At 50.6% G+C, this 18,683-nt stretch overlaps 1 protein-coding gene across 6 annotated transcripts in view; it reads right to left on the bottom strand.

Annotated features, from left to right (window-relative positions):
* Dnmt3a (DNA methyltransferase 3 alpha) overlaps positions 1 to 18,683 on the bottom strand; it is a 101,542-nt gene that overhangs the window by 36,915 nt on the left and 45,944 nt on the right. For 5 of the 6 annotated variants that reach the window (XM_076942221.1, XM_076942219.1, XM_076942220.1 and 2 more), the window contains 3 exons: positions 9,162 to 9,429; positions 2,641 to 2,684; positions 2,102 to 2,248 (listed from right to left, as the gene is read on the bottom strand). In XM_076942221.1, the coding sequence (XP_076798336.1) occupies positions 2,102 to 2,248; positions 2,641 to 2,684; positions 9,162 to 9,429 (459 nt within the window). Of the gene's footprint in view, positions 1 to 2,101; positions 2,249 to 2,561; positions 2,583 to 2,640; positions 2,685 to 9,161; positions 9,430 to 18,683 lie in introns of those variants that run through there. The other variant, XM_076942223.1, reaches the window with a different exon arrangement.

The following is an 18,683-nucleotide window of genomic DNA, read 5'->3' as shown; positions in this document are numbered from 1 at the left end:
GTTTTTTCTTCTGAACAGGGTCTCACTGTGTAGCCCTAGCTGGCCTCAACTCCCTAAATAGATAAAGTTGGCCTTGAACTCAAAGAAACCAACCAGCCTTTCCCTCTTGAGTTCTGAGATTAAAAACATGCAGCACCAAGGGCTGGAGAGACAGCACAGAGGTTAAAAGTGCTGGCTGTTCTTCCAGAGGTCTTGAGTTCAATTCCCTGAACCACATGGTGGCTCACAACCATCTGTAGTGAGATCTGGTGCCCTCTTCTGGCCTGCAGGCAGAACATTGTATACATAATAAATACATCTTTAAAAACACTCACCACCACATCTGGCCAATATTGTTAACTTTTTAAAAAATTCTTTTTGTTTCAGGGGGAGGGTGTTTTGCTGTGTAGTGAAAAAGGGGCTTGAACTATGCGATGTCATACAGATCAAGCTGGCTTCAAACTTGTATCTTCCTTCTCCAGCCTCCCAAGATCCCCTCATTTACATATTCTTAATTTAAATGTTAAAAAATGTTACTTACACTTATTTGTTTGTTTATATGTGTGCAGCATGTGTGTGTGTCTGTGTGTGTGTGTTTGTGTGTGTGTGTGTGTGTGTGTAGATTTCTTTCCTGTGTGAGGCTCAGTGACAAGTGCCCTTACTGCCTGGGGCCAATTTGACCACTCAAATCTTTTAAAATTTTAGCAGAAACCTAAAATTAATTTTTTTAAAATCTTCATTTTCTGGGAGTGGGAAAAATCCTTCTTACTGTGGCTCTGGCCTCCATGTGATTGATGCTTGGGAGAGACCAGGCCCAGGTCACTACCTCAGCACCTCTGCCTTAGGGCTCAAGAGCACAGGCACTATATATATAGACCAAGGGTGAAGCAGAGCCTCTCTGATCCCCAGGGTCCCAGCAGAAGATAGAACAGCCTACTTTCTGAAGCTGTACTACACGGTCTCAGTGCTAAAGGCGCCCCTCTCAGACCTTGGCCAGGCTGCCCTTTCTCCTGACATTCAGAAGGGTGATTTCTGCCTTCCTGGATCTCAAAGGAACTAGAAAAAATAAGGCAGCCAGAACCTTGCTGCCTCCCCTTGTTTGGAACTTTCTCTAGGACCAGCAAGCACAAACTGTTGTATAGCCTAAGGTCGAGACCCTGCTTCCTCTCTCTCCCTGTAGAAGTGGTGCCCTCTACCCTCCCTTCCCACAGCTGACCTTAGAGGACTAATGGCCACCTAGGCCTTTATGTGGCTTTCCCTTTCCCTTTCCCAGCTCTGGGTTGCTTCTAGCTCCCTCAAGCTTGACCAACGTGGAGCCCCCAGCCAGTGCGGCTACTGTATAGAGAAAGCAGCTCTCCCAGACACACCTCTCCTGGCCTCCTGGGCACCACCTCAACCCCACAGCTGCAGCTCTTTCTTTCTCATTGACCCAAAACATTGGCATCTCTGGGCACAAAATTCTGAGACTCTGCCTCTCTGCCGTCTACTGAGTAGGCTCCATAGACCCTGAGCCCTGCCTCCAGCTGCTTGGCATCCCAAACTGACCTCTCCATCCCACCAGCCAGTCAGAGCAAACAGCACAATCCTCGCCTGCGTCCAGGTCACTCCTGGTGGTGTCCACCACGGCTGTGGCAGTTCTCTGACCTTGCTATCAACATGCCTTTGATTCTATCGCTAAAATCCAGCCGAAGCGCCCTGTTGCCTCGGCTGTCACCCGCTCCTGAGTCATTTCTCTCACTGTCCATGCTTCTCTAGACACTCAAAGAATGCAAATGCCACCTCTTCCAAGAGACCTACCTTGCCCATGAACTGCAGGTCTCACTGAGCCTCCAATTCCCCTCGGTTCTATCCTTCTCACCCATCAGAGCATCAACTCCTTCCACAGGTGCCAGAGAGCTGTATGCACAGAGCTTACCTATGTGCACACACTACCTCGAGCATGCTAGCACCCATAAACAAGATAAAGGACAACTGCCAAGTAGCGGTTTCCTGGAAACACTAGGAGTTAACCCTAGGGGGAAATGGTCTCAGCTATGGCCCAACCAAAGTCCCAGAGGGTGGCTAGAATTGACTTTTGGTTTGGCAGTTCCACACTTGGCACCAAGGACAGAAGGTGTCTCACCTCCCTTTTCCAACGTGCCAACCACTCGTCCCGTTTCCGTTTGCTGATGTAGTAGGGGTCCCCTGCCTGGAAGGTGAGTCTTGGCATGGGCCGCTGACGGAGGCTGGACTCCCAGCCCAAGCCACCCCGCAGTCGGCCTCGGGAGCCCTAGACAGAGAGACACACACGTATTAAGGTGGGCACAGATACCCTGCGGGGTCCGCTCCTCCTGGAGGGGAGACTGAGAGGGGTCACTCATCCCAAACAGAATATGGCCAGAGGGGTCGACCCCACTGAGGAGGGATTCAGAGTTGGTAAGGACACATGAACAAGGCAGTGAGAAGTGCTTGATCTCTGGAGGGGGGTGAGCTGGCTGCCTCACTAGGGGACTTCCAACCTCCACCCCCAACTTCCTCTCCCTCTCACAAGGGACAACCAAAGATGGGGCAGGGACCCACCCTCGGGCCCCCCTCACACACACTCGCCACAGTCCGTCAGAGAGGTGGCTTTCTTCTAGAGTCAGGATCCACAGAGCCCCTGGGGGTGAGGAAAACACTTGCCTCCATTTTCATGGATTCGATGTTGGTCTGCTTCTGTTCTTTGCCTGTGGAAAGGGAAGAACAAGAGGACTGTTGACCGAGTCACAAGGGTAGCTCAGAGGAGCCTGGGGGCCTCCAAGCGGTCAGGGTCCTCCTAGTATTTGCTTGTTCATATGTCATCCACGCTGGCCATACTGTGTCGCAGGCAAGGTCTGGAGCAGAGAGAGATCCTAGTCCAGGCCCAAGGACGCAGGAATAGGGAAAAAGTCAGGGGCATGGCTTCTGGCCTATGGACACTGGTCTCAAGTACACAAAAGGGGCTTCAAAGTAGCCACCATCTGCTGCTTGCCCCCAGCCATCACTCAGAGCAAGGAGCAGAAGGGTGGAGGAGCAAAGCAGGGGTTGGACTGAAGAAGCCAGAGTGTGTTCACTTTTTTGTGTGGGGTAGGAAAAGGGGCTGGTACACAGACAATACAGGGCAGCGGGAACAGACCCCAGGAACCAGCTCCATCTTCTCTGAGTCTGTCTCTTCACTACAAACAGTTTTAAATGGTATGGCCCTATTATCAGCATGGAAGCTGTCCTCTACTCCTAGCTCTTTCTCAGGTTAAGATAAAGATTTGGGGTGTAAGGGGGAGATAGGGTTTTTCCATGCAGCCCTGGCTGTCTTGGAATTTGCTCTGTAGACAAGGCTAGCCTCAAACTCACAGAAATCTGCCTCTCTCAGGTGCTGGGATTAAAGGTGTATACCACCCAGCTCAGTCTGGATTCTAACCACCTCACGTGACCCCCTAGCCCCTCCTGTTTCCTCACTGACCCAAAGTGACATGTTCTAAGGATTGGTGTGAACAATGAATGCATGAACAGGGCTTGGCATACAGTAGGTATGTGCCAACATGCCTCCCTTCTGTAAGGAACTCCCTGATGCACACATTTCTCTGTTCTTTTGGCTTTTCTCAAAGTTCCAGGACTGGGCACTGATTCCAGTTCCTGGGAAGGACATCTGGGCTGGGAACAGCAGTCTCCACAGCGCCATCTTTAGGAAGGACTCTTTGTGTTTGTACAGGCCGGACACGAGGGCAGCTACATCTTCTTGCCATTTCTGCATGCTTGCCAGGCTCCTTTCCCAGGCAGCCCCGCGGCAGCTAGCTGTTTGGCTTTTCCTAAAGTAGGGAAAATTCGGCCGCCTTTCTTCACCTAGGTGCCTGAATTCTTTTCTTTGAGACTGCGAAAAATACAGGGCTTGGGCCCAGAGCAGGAAGGACACTAAGGTTGGCTCATGTAGCTTGGTGTGAACGGGGTGGGGGGTTGGGGTGGGTGGGTGGGTGCAAAAAACAAAGAGCCCCAAACGGAAAAAAACAGCCCCTGCTACATCTCCCAGCTCAGGAGCGGAAACCACCCGCAGCATTTATGGCTCCGAATCTTTAGCCTGGACGTTTCCCCCACTGTCACCAGCCAGGACCTGAGGTTCCTCTCTGCACCTGCCTAGCGCGCTCTGTACAGCCACGTGTGCCGAGCTCCATCTACAGGGGCTGGAGCGGGGGAGGGAGAAAGGGAGGAGGGCAGAGCCCCTGCTGGTTACCCCGTGGGTTGTGGACCCCGTGGTAGGCAGGCGTGGGCCTCGTGGAGGCGGTGCGTGGGAGGAGCGTGGTGGCTGTCACCCATGGGGGGTGTGCGCCCTCCCAGTACAGGGTAGGTGATTGGCCTTTTAAGGCACGTCTCACCCGCCACGTCCTCCCTGCTTCCTCCATGTTCTCTCTCCCACAAGTCTGCTCCCCACTTTCCATGGGGTTTCCCCCCAAGTCTGCCCTGGGCCTCCCACTCTAAGGCAAGCCCCTCCCTCGGACCTCGGTGCTCAGCCCATGACCCAGGCTGCCAGGAGGGGGCGCCTGCCCTGGATCGCGGCTCCTGCTGAGGCTGCAACAGCTGCTGCAGCAACCATGCAGCAGTCAGCGGAGGGTAGTGAGAGCTAGGAGCTGGCCCAGGCTATTAGACTGTGGCTTTTCACTGCGTTTACCAGGAGTGATTTAATTCATTTGAATATAAGAAAATTTGACCTGAAAAGAAGACACGGTTGAGTTTGCTGAATATTTTATAAGAGGCAACCTAGGCCGGTGAGCGGAGCTAAAACTAGATTTCAGGGCTTCTGACTCTGAAGTGCACTGCCGCCATTATTCCTTGCCTCCTTTGCCAGTCTTCCAGCCCCAAGTCTCCCAAATGGAGACCTCTTGAAAAAGTTTCCAACTGGCTTCTTTCTGGAATTTTTTCCCTGAAAGACTGCTCATGCCTACATGAGATTTCTCACTGTCAGTCACATACATGCACACACGCACGCACGCACGCACACTTTTCCCTCTCCAGTCTTGCCAGCAGACCACAAACTGGCTGTCTCAAAACGCCAGGGCTCTCACTCCCATATGCTCCTGGCTCAGACTCAGGGTCCCTGGGCTAGGGCTAGTATGCCTTCCAGTCTGCCTCTGGGGATAGAAACAAGACTCTAAGGCACCTCAGGTCCTGGGGACAGGGGACATCAGGGGCTTCAATCACTCAACCTGTTGGCCAGAGACTATCCAGTAAAGACTACCTCACGTTCTCTTTACAATGAGACAATATCCAGGAGACAGGGCAGGTACTAGATTTGCTATAAGCATGGTTACTGGTCCATATCTGTCCTCGTGCTCAGTGTGAGCAGAGTAGCCTTTGCCGAGATGCTCACCCACACTCCTCTGTCGGTTACCACGTTTTATGTACCCTGGTCTGGCCTCCAAAGCCAAGAATGACCTTGAATTTCTGATGCCTCCATCCAACAAGTTCTGAGACCACACGTGTGAGCTACCACACCTAGCTGCCCTCCTTTCTTCCCCATAAGAAAAACAGAGATGATCAGGTCTTCCTCACGTGGCCCAAGGCTCAAGTGAGAGAGAAGAGAGTTCTCAGAAAGCATGAAGATCTCTGAGGAAGAGCTGCACATTCTGCATCTTGGAGTCACAGGTACTATGGACCACAGCTGGGCCGAGGACCCTGAGCAGCAGAAGAGAGCACACTGTGCAGTGGAGGCAGGCACAGTGGGTCTCCGGGAGGATTGATGAGACTCTCTAAAGAGAGCTTTATGAGGGGAACTATCTCTTCCTCATCTGAAGTCCTCAGCTGAAATGCATTCATTGTCAGCTGACTGCTGGAGCTGTGGCCAGACCCCATCCACCAACACACAGGCCAGCACCTCCAGGAGGCTACTGTCTACCTCTCTTGGATGTCTAGGGTCACCAAGGGGTGAGTCTCCCTCCCCAAGGTCAAATGGAAGTTGAGTGTGCCTCCTATGCTCAGACCTTGTCTGAGACCCCAGCCTAGGTTATCACCTCTTCCTGGACATTTCTTTACCTCCTAGACCTCTGGCATTTGGTCTGTCTATGCAGATCTGTTTTGCTGGCCTAAAAATTGTCAGAGCAGGACCTCTTCCTCCCACATCTGCAGCAGCTTCCCAACCTCTCACCCCACCTCCCAGACCTTCTGAACCACTGAGGAATCTAGGTGGAAAGTCATCTTTTCCAATCACAGCCTGTCGGGTCAGCCGTGTGACGGCAGCCAGGAAAGCCTGGTTTGGCTACCTGCCACCCACTGCCTGCCACATCCTTCCCCCTGGCTCTTTCCACTCCAGTCTGGTGGCTTCTATCAGGTCCCTGATGCACTATTTTCTCTCACCTTGGAACCAGTCTGTTCTCACTATCTTCTTCCTCCACCAATCCTGTGATGGGTTTCAACACATCTCTTGATTATAACAGGATAGCTAGGGGCCAGCTTACGTTCTGAAGTCTTAGCTGCTCATGGCTGTCCCCTTGCCCCAGGAACATTGTCCTTCAGACACAACAGCACATTTGGCTCTGTTGTCATTTGTGTGTGTGCATGCGCATGCATGCGCATGCATGTGAGTGCGTGTGTGCGTGCGTGTGTGTGTGTGTGTGTGTGTGTGTGTGTGTGTGTGTTATTTTGGAGAGAGGAGGATGGCTTAAAAATTGGAAGGCAAAGTTTGACCTTGAACTCCTCAACTTTCTGTCCTTCTCCCAAATCTGAGATTTGGGCGCCATAGCAGTTACTGCAGTGCTGGAGGTCTAACCCAGGGCTACTTGTCTAACCCTCAGGACACATTTGAAAGCACACAGTCTCTAGCCAACTGTGAGGTCTTTGAGGACAAGAGCCAGGTTTTCTGTTCAGGATGGTTTCCACAGACCAGCACAGGACCTGGCATACACCAAACATGTTTAATGAACACTTGTTGGCTGACTGAGTGCCTAAGAACTAAACTGCAGACAGGGAAGCCCTGAAGTAAAGGTCAAAGAGCAAGGTCCTGGGAGCTTTGGCTCCATCCTGCCAGGTGGGAGGGACTGTCCTGGTACCTGCTTTGGTGTGACTCTAGCACTCCAGAGGAGAGTGAAAGGAGCACAGTATCTGGCTAGGAAGGGCACTGAGCTCTCCCACATACCTGTCACTGTGAGCTGCAAGGAGGTATCTCTGCTTAGCTCTTCCTCTGCTCTCTCTGCTCAAGCTCTCTCACCTCCTATGAGGCCTAGACAGCTCAGCAAGAGCCACACAGTACAGAACACCAGAGCAGGCTCAAGAGCAAAGGTTAGCCAGTCCTGGGTTGGAGAGGTAGCTCAGTTGGTACAGTGCTTTGCCCAGCATACATGAAGTCCTGGGTTCAATACCCTGGGCTCAAGCCTGAGAACCACATAAAATCAGGGATGGGCACACAGGATGGCTCAGGAGATAAAGTTGCTTGCTGCCAGACCTGACAGTCTAAGTTTGAACCCCATCCTAAGTTGCCCTCTAACCTCTTCATGTATGCTGTGGCATACTCAAGTGTCACACATACACACACCCAAGTGCCACACACACACATACTCAAGTGCCACACACACTCAAGTGCAATACACACACGCACACACACAAGTGCTACACACACACATTCAAGTGCCAGACACACAAATACACACATACACTCAAGTGCCAGACACACACACATACACACACTCAAGTGTCAGACACACACATACTCAAGTGCCACACACACTCAAGTGCAATACACACACATACACACATACACATATACACACATACACACATACACATTCAAGTGCCACACATACACACACACACAATCAAGTGCCACACACACGTACATAGATAATAAAATGTGCATTGTGGTGCCTGGTTCTGCAATCCCAGAACTCAAGAGGTTAAGGAAAAAGTATCAGAAGTTCAAGGTCCCAGCTAGGCATTGATAGTGCATGACTTTAATCCCAGCACCCAGGAAGCAGAGACAGACAAATATCTAAGCTTGAAACCTAGTCTACACAGTGAATTCTAAGTCAGCCAGGAGACCCTTAAAAAAAAAAAAATCCACGAACAAAAAGTTAAAGGATTGAAAACCAGAGGCCAGGTTTGGAGGCCGTGTAAAAGTCACTTTCTAAGTTCTACTTTCTTCTGGACTTAAGGGGGACCAATCAAACCTCTTGAGCAAGGTCAGTTTGGAAGAGTAAATAGAACAACAAATGCAAAGTGCCTCAGAGCGTGCTTAAATATTTGCTGAATAATGAGTGAAAGATATTTCAAAATAAGTTTGGAAACCTCTTTTCTGGAAATGTTCCCTCCTCTGCATAAATATTAGGTTTGGATTCATGCAAAATAAGTTACGCCAATTAATCAATTTACTCATCCCATCATACACACTTGGAAGGAAGACTTTTTGAAATTAAAATGCACATATGCAAAGCAACCTGGCAGGGCCCGGGAGGATCAAATGTGCTAATGGCAGAGGAGGCGCCTAGTAAACTGTGAAGCCTGTACAAATGCGAGCTGTCCTCATTACTCACTTGTTTACAGCTTGCTTGGCCCTGAGAGCTCTGGCTTAACCTGAAAGAGAAAAGTGGGCCACTTTCCAAAATTCCAGGGCTAGGCCATAAAGTCCCCAGATGGAGAGGTCTGAGCAGGGCCGTGCACAGAGGGCCTCCTCCAGCCCTCCCCTCCGTGTCCACTGTCAGAACCAAGTTTTCTATGGAGTCAACCAAACTACAGTGTGTCAGGCAAGACCTCTGCACTGGGATAGGTAAACGTGGCCCCTGTGGTCCTCCTAAGCCAAGGCAGGGCAAGTATAAAAGTAAGCGGGCTAGCTGGCAGTAGAGGGAAACTGAGGCACACAACCAGCATAAGAAGAAGGGGGCACCTATTGTCTCAGTCTAGCGTCCCTTGGCATTACGCAAACAAACCTACTGTTGCCTGTTACCAGAGCCAGCTTCTCCACCCCCGCCCCTCCCATGAAGAGCCAAAAATCCAGATTTTCATTTGAAATTTTTTGATTTTTAAATACTGGCAACTAATTTTTTTTAAAAACTGTTTCACACATTAGGTGGGCCAAGTAAACATGTGCACATGCTGTACTGATCTAGCAGCTTCTAGACCATCATCCTGAAACCTGCCATAGACTGAAGTCTGTGACTGTTAGGAGCTCAGAGGCCCCAGGAAGAGGATTCCCTGAGGCAGGGACTCACCCTCTCCTGCAGAGGCTCCACGGCCCTCCTTGGTCACACAGCAGCCGTTCTCCACAGCTCTGGAGGCTTCTGGTGGGGTCTCAGTTCCCTCTCCTTCAGCAGGGGCCCCACCCTTCTGCCCTGCAGCTGGACTCCCCTCTTCAGGTTGGGGTTCACTCCGCTTCTCCAAGTCCCCATTGGGTAGCAGATCTGAGGGGCCAGAGTCCTGGGCTGTGGGCTGAGACTTGGTGGTCACCGCTGGGTCCTTGGGGGTGTCACTGCTTTCCACCTGCAAAGATGAAGGACAAGCATAAGGACAAGATCTTTGAAGGTTTAAGGGATCAAGCAGGTGGGCCAGCCTGATCCCACCACCCCAGGATACCCTCCACTGCATTCCATCCAACTAGAACATGGACTTCCCACTTCTAAACAAATAATCCTGCAGCTGTGCATGCAGCCCAATTAGTAGACTGCTTGTCTAGCAAACATGAAGCCCTGGGTTCAGTACCTAGTACTGTGTAAACCAGGGACAGTGGTATACACCTGTAATCCTAGCACTCACCAGGTAGAAGCTGGAGGATCAGAAGTTCAAGGGCATCCTCAGACACATATTGAGGTTGAGGTCAGCCAGGGCTACATGAAACCCTGCCTTAAAAAACTAAAAGCCAGGCTGGCAAGATGGTTCCATTGGACAAGGTACTTGCTATGCAGGCTGGGTTACCTAAGTTCAATTCCCACACCAAAGAGAACCCACTCTGCAAAACTGTCCTTGACCCCCAACATACTCATTGTGTACGTGCCTATACACAGATGAACATAATAAGTAAAAACATAACAAGAAACTAAAACAAAACAAATGTTCCTCACGCTCCATCTTTGAAACTGGACCCTTCCTCAGGAAATTTAAATGCCACCCAATCAACTTCAGCTGCCTGAGGCTGGCCCGACTTTAGCTCTCATAGCCTTTGTGCTACCATGGGTGAGCGAGGCATCAACATGGTCCTCCATAAGAAGCATTCTCTGGGGCTGGAGAGATGGCTCAGCAGTTAAGAGCACTGACTGCTCTTCCAGAGGTCCTGAGTTCAATTTCCACCAATCACATGGTGGCTCACAACCACCTGTAATGGGATCTGATGTCCTCTTTTGGTGTGTCTGAAGACAGCCACAGTGTACTCACATACATAAAGTAAATAAATAGATCTAGAAGGAGGATGAAGAGGAAGAGGAGGAGGAAGAGGATGAAGAGGAGGAGGAAGAAGAGGAAGATGAAGAGGGGGAGGAAGAAGAGAAAGAAGAGGAAAAGGAGAAAGAGGAGGAGGAGAGGAAGAAGAGGAAAAGGAGGAGGAGGGGAGGAGGAAGAGGAAGAGGAAAGGGAGGAGGGAGAGGAAGAGGAGGGAGAGGAAGAGGAGGAGGAAGAGGAGGGGAGGAGGAGGAGGGGAGGAGGAGGAGGAAGAAGAAGAGGAGGAGAAAGAGGAAAAGCAGCAGCAGCAGTAGCATTCTCTGGACCTGATCTAGCCTCATACATAGCTTTCTGTCCCCCAACTTAGACCCCATAGGGTCTCAGACCAAGGCTAACCAAAGCCCCAGTTTCCAGCCTGTGCAGAGCCCTGGGCATAGGCCTGCCTGGAAAAACAAGAGGCTGCTTCATCCCCTGGTACCTGAGGTCAGAACTTGCTAAGGCTCCTACTGGTAGAAACCAAATCACTCTGGTTGTTCTCACATTGTCCTGAAACCCCAGTTCCCTTTCAATATCTCTAGGCTTGTACTTTCTGTCCCCTCACCGTGTGTCTGTCTCTCTCTCTCTCTCTCTCTCTCTCTCTCTCTCTCTCTCTCTCTCTCTCTCTCTCTGTGTGTGTGTGTGTGTGTGTGTGTGTGTGTGTGTGTGTGTGTGTGTGTGTGTGTTCTAGTGAGCTCTGTTCTTGCTCATCTGGAAGTAAGTGGTCAGAACCTCTCAGAAGACTGGAGGTGATTGATTGGCTCAGGGTTTGCTAGCTTCCCAGGCTCCAGGGCGAGCACAGTAATCCTACAATCACAGAACGCTCAGGGGTAGGAAGTGGCAGAACTAGCTCAGCAAGCCCCAGGTGAGACCTGAGCCAGGCGTGGTGGCACGTGCCAGGAATCCCAGCATTTGGAAGGGAGAGACAAAAGGGTCAGGAGCTCAGGGTCACTCTTAGCTATATAGTGAGTTTGAGGCCAACCTAGCTACATGAGACCCTGTCTCAAAAACCAAATCAAACAAACAAAAAGAAGGCTCACTTCTTTTGGAAAGGTAAGGTGACTATGCTTAATCAACAGATACTTTGCCTGAGTCTTTTGTTGGTCTTTGTTTCACAGGGTCCTGGACTTGAACTCATTTACAGATAAAGATGAACCTCTGTCTTTGCTTCCCGAGTATCCTCAGACAACTGACATGTTGTCACCTTGCCCAGATGCTTTTTTCTATTATAAAAGTAATGGGCCAGGTGTGGTGGCACAGTGGCAGAGGCAAACAGATTTCTTTGAGTGCTATGCCAGCCAGGACAAGATACTAAGAGTCTGTCTCAACAAAAATATATAAATTTTAATTATTAATAATAATAAAAAAAAACAGACATACAGGGCTGGAGAGATGGCTTAGTGGTTAAGAGCACTGACTGATCTTCCAGAGGTCCGGAGTTCAATTCCCAGCAACTACATGGTGGCTCACAACCATCTGTAGTGGGATCTGATGCCCTCCTCTGTCTGATGCGCTCTTCTGTTATGCAGGCATACATGCAAACACAGTGCTCATATACATACAGAAATAAGTCTTTTAAAATAATCAGGCATACATAATATACTTTTGTGTGACTGAGTCACAGCCCAGGCCAGCCTCAAACTTGCTATGTAGCTAAGGATCACCTTAAACTCCTGAATCTCCTACCTCCACCTCCTGAGTGTGGGATAATAGTCATGTACCAACACACCCAGTTTATGTGGGGTTGGGAATCATAGCCAGGGCCTTGTATTTCTAGGCAGGTATTCGACCACTAAGCCAAAGCCCCAGCCCCATAACAATTTGAATTGCACAAACCAAAGGTAAGCTGGCAAGACGGCTCAGCAGGTAAGGTACTGGCTGCCAAGCCTGGTGACCTAAGTCTGATGGCCAGGACCCACAGGTTGGAAGGAGACAACCAGCTCCTGCAAGTTGTCCTCTGACCTCCTCCATGAAAGTGTCTGTCTGTCAGTCTCTTTGTCTCTTTCTCAATCTCCCTCTCTCACACATACCAAATAAATAAATGTAAACAAAATTTTTTAAGGAAAATACTTGTTTTAAAGGTTAAACTCCTATATGAATACCCCCAAGTTATCTTCTCCCTGAAAACCATTAGCAGCTTGATAAACATTCTTTCCGGCCTCCACCCTCATCCCTAAGCAGGGTCTCAGCATAGGACCCTGGCTGACCTGGAACTCAGGAGCTTCAGGGCGGTCTGCCTTTGCCTCCTGAGTGCTAGAATTAAAGGAGTAGGAACCATTCTCCATCTTTTTAGACTTTCTGTTCCATCTCAAGCTAGAGAGATGGCTCGTGGTTAATAGCTCTTGCAGAGGACCTAGGTTCAATTCCTAGCAACCCCATGGTGGCTTACAACTAGAACGCCAGTCCCAGGGATCCAGTGCCCTCTTCTGACATCCACAAGCACCATGCTTACACATGGCGATCATAGATACATGCTGGCAAAGCATTCATATACATAATTAAATAAACAAACAAAATAAAACAGGGTCTCATATAGTCTAGGCTGGCTTCAAACAAACTGTGCATCTGAGGCTGGCCTTGAACTCTTGATCTTCCTGCTCTGTGTGCCAAGCGCTGGGACAGCAGGCATGTATCAAAGGGCTAGGTTTCCTTTTTAGACTTCTCAGTCACATGTAAGTTACACATTTGTCCACATAGTCACACACACAACGAGATCCAAGATCGTGTTTTATGATGATACCCAAAAGGTTCTAGAACTCACTTCTCCCCTCACAAATACAATGGCATCTCTCAGCACTGGCGCATACGGCTCTCCCTCCTGCTTAGTGGATTCTCTGTGGCTCACACCAACCGTGGGTACTGGGACTGAGCTGCTTTCTGCTGTAGTGAGCCCTATAACTTCCAGTTTCCTATAGCTAAGTATAGCCATAGGGCAGTCCCAGGGGACTAAGTCCCAGGGACAAGCTTACTCCAGAAAGGCTGCAGCACCAGCACATAGCCTGAGAGGCACAAGCTGCTGGACCCTCACCTCACAGCCTCCATTTCATGTCTGGGATGAGATAGCTCACTGCTATTTGGTAAGGACCCCTGAGAGTGGCAAAGCCAGGATCTGACTGTACCACCTCCTGAGGAGCCCGGCAGCTGGCCTAGTTGATCCAGCAGTCTATGCTCTGGGCTCTTCATCTGAGAAGAGAAAATGCTGAGGACCTGCATCGCTGCGCCTCAGCAGCTGGGGGTTCCAGGAGGCTGCAGCACAAAGAGGAAGTGCCAGAGGGACGGAGGAAGCCACCATAGGCCATGCCAGGCTGCTGGGCAGCTGCATGCAGAAAAGAGAAGCGAACAGATGACCGACCACTTCCTTTAGTCCCCGGCCCCCATGCCATGTGCCTGACCCACCTCAGGGCAGAAACTGCACCTTACACCTTCCTGTGTCAGTCTGTCAACTCCGCAAGGTTGAGGTGAGTCATGCATGAGAGAAGGCCATGCCTCACTGCCCTGGTGGACACTTTCCAGGGACCAGTGGTACCAGGTACCACAGAGCCAACGTGAACAACAGGGAGGTGGGCAGGCTGCACTTGGACAGAAGCAATCTCTCTTGGTTGCTCTCTCTCTTAGCCACCTGCTGCTCCTACAGAGCTGCCTGAGATCACCCTAGAGGCTCGATTCTTGCCTGAGGATCACACAGCCTCCTTACCCAAGGACTGGATTCCTGTTGATACCAACTCCATAGCCCTCGGAGCCAGGAGTGCTGGCTCTCTGCGTGGCCACACACAGTCTTTCCACCACACTGCATAGGTGCTTCCCCACCAGCCTTGCCAGAAGGACCCCCTCTGCAGCAGCAGCATCACTGCATCCAGAGGTGACAGCCAACACACAGGTGGGGGTGGAGGGATGGGAACCTACCACACAGCTGTAAGCCTAGGACCAGCTCAATGGCGGAAAGGCTCACCCCTTCCCATTGGTCCACACCATCCCCCTGTTCCCCATTTTGGTGCTGGGAATTAAACCCAGAGCCTTTTGTGCGTGTATTATGTAAGTGCTACCATATCTCAGCCCGCCCCACCAAGCTCTCTTCCTAACACCCCTATCCTCTCCTGCTTGACTCTTTGTTTCCTATTTTGTTTTGTTTTTGAGATTGGGTCTCACCTAATCCAGGCTAGCCTCATGCAGCCCAGGCTAGCCTTAAGTTCCTGATCCTTACCTCCTTACCACTTGCCCTCTTGAGTGCTGGAATTACAAGTGTGCACTGCCACACTCGGTTTATACAATGCTGAGGGTAGACCCTGGCTTCATCTGTGCTAGGCAGGCACTCTACACTGTGAACCACTCCACTTCCTTTGAGTCAGCCACTGATCTGAGGTTCAAGTGAACTCATGACTCCTACACCACAGCCGACCCCTGCTTCTCCTTACTCTCCAGAACCCTGGGCTAAGTAAGCAGAGCCTCTCCCTAGGGCTCTTGGGACCTGGGCAACTGGGAGAATAAATCCATCTACAGAACTACCCAGAGGAAGGAATCCAGACTGCAGTCAATGGACCAAAGCCTTCCAGTTTCTGGGGAGGAGGTGGGGACTTACTAAAAGGGGCAGTGCAGGGGCTGGCAGTGCAGGGGCTGGAGAGGTGGCTCAGCAGTTAGGAACACAGACTGCTCTTCCAGAGGTCCTGAGTTCAATTCCCAGCAACTACATGGTGGCTCACAACCATCTGTAATGGGATCTGATGCCCTCTTCTGGTGTGTCTGAAGAGAGCTACAGGGTACTCATATACATAAAGTAAATAAATATCCCTTTTATGAAGGGGGTGGCATTTTGAGCAGCTAGACCTGTGAATCTACCTTGAGTTCCCACCCCTCCCTTGTCCCTAGCAGCTCCTGCACTCCGGGAACACAGGGACTTGGTTTAAGCCAGTTGGATCTATCACCGAGCAGGGCCACAACACCCCTCCATAAATATTCCCAATGGCTCCATTAATGACAAAGTTCAAACACCCAGCTCATGAGCCCAGAGGGAGCTCTGGCCCTGTGGCCATGTCAGAGTGTCACACCAGCTGTTTCTGTTTGCTTTACTTTGACAGTGCCTCTGAAGAAGACAGCAAGGCCCTGAGACAGACATTCCACGGGTCACTGCTGGCCATCTTAGGAGGCACTGAGCACAGCTGCAGGAGACAGCATCAGGGAGGCAAGAGCAGCAGTGAAGACCTTTTCTTCTGAAGACTAGGAGGAGGGATGCTTTGGAGATTGACACTAACATCCCAGGATTCAGTCAAACCTGGTCCCTTTGCCACTGTCTGCCTCCCCCACCCACCACACATCATTCTGCCGACAGCCTATGCCCAGCTCTGAAAGCCCTCATCATGTAGATGGCAGATGTGGACAGCTGCTGGGTCCAACCTCACCCCAGGACCAGTAGAATCCACAGTGGCTCGCACTCCCAGAAGTTCTCAGAGTTTGCTGACCTTTGCCCCCTGCCAGGAACAATCCTATCCCTGTCTCTAGACAACTCTCCCCTGCTTCCCTGCTACCCAGCATCCTCCCTCCTCAGCCTCTGCTCCATGTAGCACATTCTGAGCAGAGTTCATGGGTGGTTCCTACAGAGAAGCACCACTGCTCCCCTCAGGACATTTGACAATGGCCGCTGGAGATTGGTGTGGTGTCACGTGTCACATGCTGGCAGCTAGTGGACACAGGTCATGGATGCTATTACATGCCCTAACATCTACCACATCTAGCCTTAAAGAGCACAAAAAAAAAAAAAAAAAAAAAAAAAAAAAAAAAAAAAAAAAAAAAAAAACCTGCCAGGCAGTGGTGGTGCACGCCTTTAATCCCAGCACTTGGGAGGCAGAGGCAGGCGAATTTCTGAGTTCGAGAACAGCCTGGTCTACAGAGTGAGTTCCAGGACAGCCAGGGCTACACAGAGAAACCCTGTCTTGAAGAAAAAAAAAAAAAACCCAAAAAACAAAAAAAAAACTTCTAACAAATAAGATAATTCTGCAGTAGCTGGCTGTGGTAACCAAGACCTGTCATTCCAGCACTTGCGGACTGACATAAGAGGACTGCTACAAGTTCAAGGCCATGTCTGGGCTATGTAGGGAGACCCTGTCTCAAAAAATAAAAATAAACAAAATAACCCCCCAAATCCATGATAAAGTATATACAAAATTTGTCATTTTAACCATTTTGAAATATATATACATTGACTACATTCATGTTCTGTGACCATCACCCCACACAGAAGTTCTGCACCCCTGAAACAGTAACCCTCAGCCTATGCCTCGCTCCCACAGCCCTCACCATATAGATGACAGATGTGGACAGCTGCTGGGTCCAGCCTCATCCAGAGGAGGACTGGTGGTGTCCACTGTGGCATTCCCCCCCCCCCCCTTCAGCAGGCCACGCTGTTTACAGAGCTACCACGCTCCCATTCCAGCATTCACCGCGCTGGAGTAATGTGAGGGAGACTCAGCCAGGAAGGTGACTGTCCTTCAGATGGCGGTCCTGTACTTGGGTCACCCTGGGAGCTTTGGTGAGGAATGTGTGTGAGCAGAGGCCAGCCTTAAAGCCATCTTCCTCAGACGAGATCCACACATTGCCTCAGGAGGCTTGAGATAATTAAGTTTATTGATTTTATGGGTGCCAGGTCCTTTGCTGAGTGCTAGCACGCTGGGGTAGAGAAAGGAAAGTCAGTGCCCACAGTCCAGAAGGGAGGCTCACTGTAAAGAAGCCATTGGTGAATTACAAGTGCTTTACCACTGAGTTCCACCCCCAACGCTAGGAGCAGCCCCTCTGTCAACTCTACCTCAGGTTTGGTCTCTGACAACAGCTGACGTTGTCCCTTTTGAGCCATTGCTGGGGCCTGTGGCTTCTCCTTTCACCCCTTCATTTGACCAGTGACCAATGCTCTGTTTTTCTATGCCCCCGCCAGGCCAGGACTTGCTTCTTGCCCCATGCTCCCTTTATTCTCATTCCTTAAAGGATACAGAGTAAGAACACAAGGCGTGATTGTGCGTGCCTATCAGGAAGCTGCCTACGGTGGCACACATGCCTTTAATCTTTATACTCAGAAGGAAGAGGAGGCAGATCTCTGTGAGTTTGAGGCTAGCCTGGTCTACATTGTGAATTTCAGGACATCCCATCCCAAAAATAAAATAATAAAATAACATAAAACAAAGAGTAAAACCCCTCAGGTCTCTTGTATATTATTTTTCCAGGTAAGACCCATTTTTAATGGAATGTTGGTCCACACGACAGGCTGGTAGGTTCCGGGTTGGCCTCTCAACCCCTATGCAACATGCCTTTTCCACCTTCCTCAGTAGGGCCTCAGCAGGACCTACTACTTTCCCCTTGGTTCCTGCCCTCCTTTAAGGACCAGGCAAGCCCCACATTTCCCAGTAGATTTTCCCTGGCTTTCTTGACCCTCAAGGTGCACACCTGGTGGCACCCGCACCCCCACCCCACAGAATTTTCTGGCCTCCCTCAGAATTTTCTTGCATGCTCAGGAGGGCAAACCTTCAGGAAGGGTTAAATTCCTGGAGCTGCATGTACCCCATCCTGTACCCCATCCTGTTCTATCTCCCTCAGACCTTTGGGAAGGCCACTGCTGGGGTGTGGCCAGGAGCAGCAGCCCAAGACTAAGAGAGCCTAAAACCAAGGGGGATCAGCCATCAAGTCTCCGTTTAAAGAACTTGCAAAGCACAGGTCTGGTCTGGAAACAAGGAGGGGATTTAGTTCTGCTGGGAAAGAATCAAATGGCTCTCAGAATGGAAAAGTCAGCCACACTGCAAAGCCCAGGGAGCCGTAAAACTGCCCAGGCAGCTGAGGCTCAGCCCAGCACTGCCTGGCTTCCCCTGGCTTCTGTCCTTCTGCCCTACAACACTGCCCTCTGGAACCCACTCCCTCCTGGAGTGCAGGAGGCTGCTATGGACTAAGGAGCCCAGCCTGGCTCAGCTGAGCTCGGCGCCAGCTCCCACCCACTCCTCCTCCCGCCCTTGCTGGGTTATTCTTAGCAAGAGTGACCTCAGAATGCTCCCTCCAAGCAAAAATAACCCTGGAGGAAGTTGGTGGGTATAAATCCCCACTGATATACATGTAGCCAGCAAACAGGGTGTGGACCTTGCAGGACCTGTCACCCCTACCACCCAAGCCCAGGGCCCTGTGGGCCAAAGCAGAAACTGTCCCTCTGCTGCCTCAGCTGGAACCACCCACAAAGGACAAAGACCTTGCAGAGCTGCCTGGGCTTGTGACCATTCAGGAACCAGCCTTACACAGCTCCACTTGTCACAGTGCAGGGTCTTCAGGAGCTGGTGAACAGGGAAACGGCCCTCTCTTTCCAG

This window comes from Arvicanthis niloticus, chromosome 11, assembly GCF_011762505.2.
Source record: "Arvicanthis niloticus isolate mArvNil1 chromosome 11, mArvNil1.pat.X, whole genome shotgun sequence".
Taxonomy (NCBI): domain Eukaryota; kingdom Metazoa; phylum Chordata; class Mammalia; order Rodentia; family Muridae; genus Arvicanthis; species Arvicanthis niloticus.
The sequence above is the reverse complement of the archived record's forward strand: the minus strand, read 5'-3'. Positions and strand labels throughout refer to the sequence as shown.